Here is a 7,052-nt window from a genome sequence, read left to right on the forward strand (position 1 = left end):
CAATCTACACACACTACCCCATAATGACAAAGCAAAAACAGGTTTTTAGAAATTTTGGCAAATGTATTAAAAATAAAAAAGAGATCCATTCAGCCACAAGATCATTAGTGAGGTCGGGCACTGATGTTGGGCGATTAGACCTGGCTCGCAGTCAGCATTCCTATTCAACCCAAAGGTGTTCGATGGGGTTGAGGTCAGGGCACTGTGCAGGCCAGTCAAGTTGTTCCACACCAATCTCGACAAACCATTTCTGTATGGACCTCGCTTTGCGCACGAAGGCATTGTCATACTGAAACAGGAAAGGGCCTTCCCCAAACTGATGCCACAAAGTTGGAAGCACAGAATCATCTAGAATGCCATTGTATGCTGTAGTGTTAAGATTTCCCCTCGCTGGAACTAACAGGCCTTGCCCAAACCATGAAAAAGCCCCAGACCATTGTTCCTCCTCCACCAAACTTTACAGTTAGCACTATGCATTGGGGCAGGTAGCATTCTCCTGACATCCTCCAAACCCAGATTCGTCCATCGGACTGCCAGATGGTGAAGCGTGATTCATCACTCAAGAGAACGCGTTTCCACTGCTCCAGAGTCCAATGGCCGCGAGCTTTACCCCCCTCCAGCCGACGCGCAAGGTGATCTTAGGCTTGTGTGCGGCTGCCCGGCCATGAAAACACATTTCATGAAGCTCCCGACGAACAGTTATTGTGCTGACATTGCTTCCAGAGGCAGTTTGGAACTCGGTAGTGAGTGTTGCAACTGAGGACAGAGGATTTTTACGCACTACGCGCTTCAGCACTCAGCGGTCCCGTTCTGTGAGCTTGTGTGGCCTACCACTTCGCAGCTGAGCTATTGTTGCTCCTAGATGTTTCCACTTCAAAATAACAGCACTTACAGTAGAACAGGGAAGCTCTAGCAGGGCAGAAATTTGACGGACTGACTTGTTGGAAAGATGGAATCCTATGATGGTGCCGCATTGAAAGTCACTGAGCTCACTGAGCTCTTCAGTAAGGCCATTCGTGTGGCTCAGTTGGTAGAGCATGGTGTTTGCAACGCCAGGGTTGTGGGTTCGATTCCCACGGGGACCAGTACGGAGAAAAAGATGTATGAAATGTATGCATTCACTACTGTAAGTCGCTCTGGATAAGAGTGTCTGCTAAATGACTAAAATGTAAAAAGTATGGAGTTTGCATGGCTGTGTGCTCGATTTTAAACACCTGTCAGCGACAGGTGTGGCTGAAAAAGCAAAATCCACTAATTTGAAGGTGTATTGAATGTTCCCTCCAATTTTTTGGGACAATGAGCAACTTTTTGTTCTTGTGAGTGAAAACTTGAACATTGTGAGAATTTTGTGCACAGTGAACACTGAGGCTGTACCCTTACAGTTTTATACAGTAGCCAATATATATATATTTGTACTTTTAGCCATTTTCCTCCCCAATTTCGTGTCTCATCGCTGCAACTCCCCCACGGACTCGGGAGAGACGAAGATCGAGAGCCATGCGTCCTCTGAAACATGACCCTGCCAAGCTACACTGCTTCTGACACACTGCTTGCTTAACCCGGAAGCCAGCTGCACCAATGTGTCGGAGGGAACACCGTACAGCTGGCGACTGAAGTCAGCTTGCAGGCGCCGGCCCGCCACAAGGAGTCATTAGAGCGCGATGGGACAAGGAAATCCTGGCCGGTGAAACCCTCCCGTAACCCGGACGATGTTGGGCCAATTGTCGCCGCCTCATGGGTCTCCCGGATCGAACCCAGGGTTGTAGTGACACCTCAAGCACTGCAATGCAGTGCCTTAGACCGCTGAACCACTCAGGAGGCCCTTATTGTTGCCATTTGAGCATAATGTAGGCCTACCAACAAAACCAATTAAGCAAAACCCATAACATTCTCACATGGAAATAGGTTTCTATGATATAGCCTACAGTAGACTATACTGTATGTGGTGTTCAATGCAGGCCTACATAGCATTTTTCTTCAATTTACATTATGATGGGCTTGACATGAATTAACGATTTACTTGTTCTGTAACACCATGAGCAAAATAGGTGACTGTAAATTGTAGCAGGAACTCCCCATTGTTAACTGACAGTGAGGAAAAAAAGTATTTGATCCCTTGCTGATTTTGTACGTTTGCCCACTTACAAAGAAATGATCAGTCTATAATTTAATGGTAGGTTTATTTGAACAGTGAGAGACAGAATAACAACAACAAAAATCCAGAAAAACGCATGTCAAAAATGTTATAAATTGATTTGCATTTTAATGAGGGAAATAAGTATTTGACTCCTCTGCAAAACATTACTTTTTACTTGCTGGCAATCACAGAGGTCAGATGTTTCTTGTAGTTGGCCACCAGGTTTGCACACATCTCAGGGGGGACTTTGTCCCACTCCTCTTTGCAGATCTTCTCCAAGTCATTAAGGTTTCGAGGCTGACGTTTGGCAACTCGAACCTTCAGCTCCCTCCACAGATTTTCTATGGGATTAAGGTCTGGAGACTGGCTAGGCCACTTAATGTGATTCTTCCTGAGCCACTCCTTTGTTGCCTTGGCCGTGTGTTTTGGGTCATTGTCATGCTGGAATACCCATCCACGACCCATTTTCAATGCCCTGGCTGAGGGAAGGAGGTTCTCACCCAAGATTTGACGGTACATGGCCCCGTCCATCGTCCCTTTGATGCGGTGAAGTTGTTCTGTCCCCTTAGCAGAGAAACACCCCCAAAGCATAATGTTTCCACCTCCATGTTTGACGGTGGGGATGGTGTTCTTGGGGTCATAGGCAGCATTCCTCCTCCTCCAAACACGGCGAGTTGAGTTGATGCCAAAGAGCTCCATTTTGGTCGCATATGACCACAACACTTTCACCCAGTTGTCCTCTGAATCATTCAGATGTTCATTGGCAAACTACAGACGGGCATGTATATGTGCTTTCTTGAGGGACCTTGCGGGCGCTGCAGGAATTCAGTCCTTCACGGCGTAGTGTGTTACCAATTGTTTTCTTGGTGACTATGGTCCCAGCTGCCTTGAGATCATTGACAAGATCCTCCCGTGTAGTTCTGGGCTGATTCCTCACCGTTCTCATGATCATTGCAACTCCACGAGGTGAGATCTTGCATGGAGCCCCAGGCCGAGGGAGATTGACAGTTATTTTGTGTTTCTTCCATTTGCGAATAATCACACCAACTGTTGTCACCTTCTCACCAAGCTGCTTGGCGATGGTCTTGTAGCCCATTCCAGCCTTGTGTAGGTCTACAATCTTGTCCCTGACATCGTTGGAGAGCTCTTTGGTCTTGGCCATGGTGGAGAGTTTGGAATCTGATTGATTCATTGCTTCTGTGGACAGGTGTATTTTATACAGGTAACAAACTGAGATTAGGAGCACTCCCTTTAAGAGTGTGCTCCTAATCTCAGCTCGTTACCTGTATAAAAGACACCTGGGAGCCAGAAATCTTTCTGATTGAGAGGGGGCCAAATACTTATTTCCCTCATTAAAATGCAAATCAATTTATAACATTTTTGACATGCGTTTTTCTAGATTTTTTTGTTGTTATTCTGTCTCTCACTGTTCAAATAAACCTACCATTAAAATTATAGACTGATCATTTCTTTGTCAGTGGGCAAATGTACAAAATCAGCAGGTGATCAAATACTTTTTTCCCCTCACTGTATACCTACCTATAACTGGGCTAATAACTCGCTAACTAGCAAAGAATATCAACAAATGCGCTCTGATCTGAAAAGTGCAGTCACTCGTGGGTGAAAGACCGCTCATGTGGGTGAAAGACCGCTCATGTGGGTGAAAGAACACTGTTGGGCTCCCTCTGCCAATAGAATTCTACTCCATTGCACTATTGCTCTGCCTACAACAAAATCACAGACTCAATCTAATTTGTTTTGGTTTGTTGCATTGGCTGGCTGATATCATGTTGATTCGATCACAGAAAAAACATTGATCTATATAGTGCAAACAAATGGGGAGAACTCAGTAAAGTTCAATCTCTTCTTCTGAACGACAGTCCTGGAACATTGGTGTCCACATACTTTTGTATATATAGTCTAGCTAGTTCGTTAGCTAAGCTAGTCATTGTAGCTAGCCAATAACTCTTCCAGTATGTGTTGACATCATTTAAAAGGATTTGTTTTTGGACTGAAGCTGTAAAGATCAGTAAGAAATTGCACTTCTGTAGCCAAAAATCTTATTCATAAATATGTTTGGTTTATAAGCATTAAATTACCTGATATGATGGTGCATTGATCAGTTATACAGTTTAAAGCCGTTATTTTTGTGTTTTTGCCCAAAGTCGACCATTAAGACCAACACATTTCTATGCAGTGAGTGCAGCTCTGATTATTAGACAAGATCTTTATGGTCTGCCAAGGATCAACACATAGTAACAAGCGCTTTCTAATTACAAATGGAATAGTTATAGATGAAAACCTGACAGACACAGACCATCAGTGGAAGGGCTAAGGTATGTTAAGCTGCCATAACTAATAACAGATGCATGAGTCACTGTTTTACAGGTTTAATGCGAATAGCCCTAGATTAGTCCTAGATTATAAGGATTCAGAGAGCCTACGTGAGTCCAATCTATTCCAATGTAGAACAAGGCATTCTTTACAACGCCTGCCTCTCACTCGCTGTTACTACAACCTGTCACTCAACTAATCAACTCTAGACCACAGACCTCTCTCTTTCTCTCAAGCCCTGTAACTGTCACTTGCAACCGTGTGAAGAGTTTTAACGAAAGCTCTAACACTGTTCATGTCCAAGTTAACCAGCTATTAGCCAAGTATTCAAAAGTTATTACAGTTATATACCAGTTATAAAGACAGCCCTCTCTCTCAAACCTTATAAACACCTTCCACCCCCAACCTCACAACTGAAAGCATTTACTGTAGCTACGCAGGTGTTGTAACTTTTCTCATGGTCAGTAACCATTCCAAAACCAGTTGGTAACTTCTCTATTTGCAAAACCATTGAGTTTTAACTGTTGAATTGTTCGGTTGAAGCTGAAATATCTGTTGCTGTGTAACAACATGTCCATCAAAGATGATAATCACCCTCTTCAGAAGCATATCTATCCGAGCTAGACTGGACTGGAGAGTCTGACCTTACCCAGGCATGGTCTTAACGGCCTTGCAGCTCTCCTACCAGAACAGATCATTCCAGTTCCAAGCCCACCGTGGTGAAGCAACAGGCGGTTAATTAGTCTGCCTTACCTCTGAGCCAGCGCAACAGGAAGTGGTCATGCTGAGCAGGAAGTAGTGGAAGAACATCCTGAATCCTCTCTCGAAACTGCCCAAGGATAAAACCGGGTGGCAGAGAGAGAGACAGAGAGAGAGACAGAGAGAGAGGGACAGCGAGAGCGAGAGAAAGAAAGAGAGCGAGAGGGCCAAAAGGGGTATAGGTGTATTAGTGATGATGCACACATGAGTTTAGTGGTAAACATGGAAGCAAGCATGTGAAATGAATTGTTATAAGCCACATGAAAGCTTCAGACTTCTGTGTGGAAGTTAATCTCTTAAAACAAAGCACATTGGTCACAGTAAGTTCAATAAGAGTTTTTCCACTCACATCTAAAATAGTTATATATTTTAGGAAATGAAACTAAAATCATACACAAGAACCAAACCTTTCAAGGGAGATACATATACTAAATTCTATACAGTAAATTGCAATTACATAAATAATTAATTATTAACAACATGATCATTCATATAATAATAGGCCTAGGGTAGATTTTTTTTACCCAGTTAGGTGGTTCCATCATTTTAATCACCTATCAACTTTACTGACCCGTATTACAGAGAAACCTCTGAAGGAAAAGCTTGATAAAATATATAAATAGGTTACAGCGTATTGTAGCCATGACATGTTTCTACATATAATCATATCTTGTAACGTACATTGCAGCCAACACTGTCTGTGTGCGTGTGGTGGAAAAAGATAGGAAGGTTCAAAGTTCCAAAAGCATCGATGACCGTTAGATTGTCAGGTCAAACATAAATAAATGCGACACAGATACAGAAATGTACAGTACAGCAATTCACCTCCTCCAATGCCTCAGCCTGCTTCGGACTTAGGTCGCCAACCCTGCCACTCATCATGTCTGTCAAAGCAAAACAAGATACAATGGCAGTTTTTATTCCGTTAATGGAAGTTGAAGACCCGAAGAGGATGCCACGCACTTCCCTCCCCTCGTCGCTGGACTGATCCCACTGTGTGAAGCTGCTCTACGAGGGCGCTGTTATCTTCTTCATCCCTGTCAGTCAAGTCGTAAAAAGCAATGACTGTATCAAAGACAGTACACTATGGAGATAGGCTAAAACGGCTTCTTCAGTATAAATAGAGTGCACTTGTAGGCGACGTTGGCTCACTAAACTCATGCGTAGAAACAGGCCAGGGTCAACAACGGTCGTCTCGTGCCGAACTACGCATGTGCAGGCCGTCAAATCAACGGCACTCCGTCGATATAACGTTGTTTTTGACGAAAATGGAAACGTTTCAGTTTTTCACTTTCACGAGCTTGGAGTAATAACATGCCCAACTACTTAAGACATCGGATCTAATCTAGGTTGTATCTTTAGATTTAGAGAAAATGAACAGCTAAGGAAGAATATTTAATTTATATCATTGACTTCTCAAACCACAAACCCCAGACTGGTCTGTTTGGTCTGTTTCTCAACCATTCCCGGAAGTCTTGCGAAGTTGCGTCTCTGGGTTTAGAAACTCTAAAAGCGTAAACACGAGAGGACACGCCCATTTAAAGGGCCAGTATCCCAACCTGATCCAGCGTGTCCTCCTCAAAAATAACAATAAAACGTTTCCAACACAAGTTGTTTTTATGCAACACAATAAAACTTGGGTTTGCATCAAAAAAATAAAATAAACATTAACAGCTACACATCATGCAGTATCAGTCCACACCTTGCATTTGGGCCTGGAAACAAGCACAATACACAACTATTTTATTATTGTTATATATTCACTAAAACAAGCATTTTCTCAATTTCCCAGTAGATGGCAGATTTGCAAGCAAACGTCAAC

General features: G+C 43.3%; 1 protein-coding gene across 2 annotated transcripts in view; it reads right to left on the reverse strand.

Moving 5' to 3' along the window:
• Positions 1-6,722, reverse strand: part of LOC115164094 (SEC14-like protein 2) — a 52,873-nt gene extending 46,151 nt beyond the window's left edge. Inside the window, exons 1-2 of one of the 2 annotated variants that reach the window (XM_029716210.1) lie at positions 6,056-6,722; positions 5,225-5,300 (exon numbers count right to left, since the gene is read on the reverse strand). In XM_029716210.1, the coding sequence (XP_029572070.1) occupies positions 5,225-5,281 (57 nt within the window). In that variant the 5' untranslated portion in view covers positions 5,282-5,300; positions 6,056-6,722. The remainder of the gene's footprint in view (positions 1-5,224; positions 5,301-6,055) is intronic. The other variant, XM_029716209.1, reaches the window with a different exon arrangement.
• Between the last annotated feature and the right edge of the window lie 330 nt (positions 6,723-7,052).

This window comes from Salmo trutta, chromosome 27 (assembly GCF_901001165.1).
Source record: "Salmo trutta chromosome 27, fSalTru1.1, whole genome shotgun sequence".
NCBI lineage: Eukaryota > Metazoa > Chordata > Actinopteri > Salmoniformes > Salmonidae > Salmo > Salmo trutta.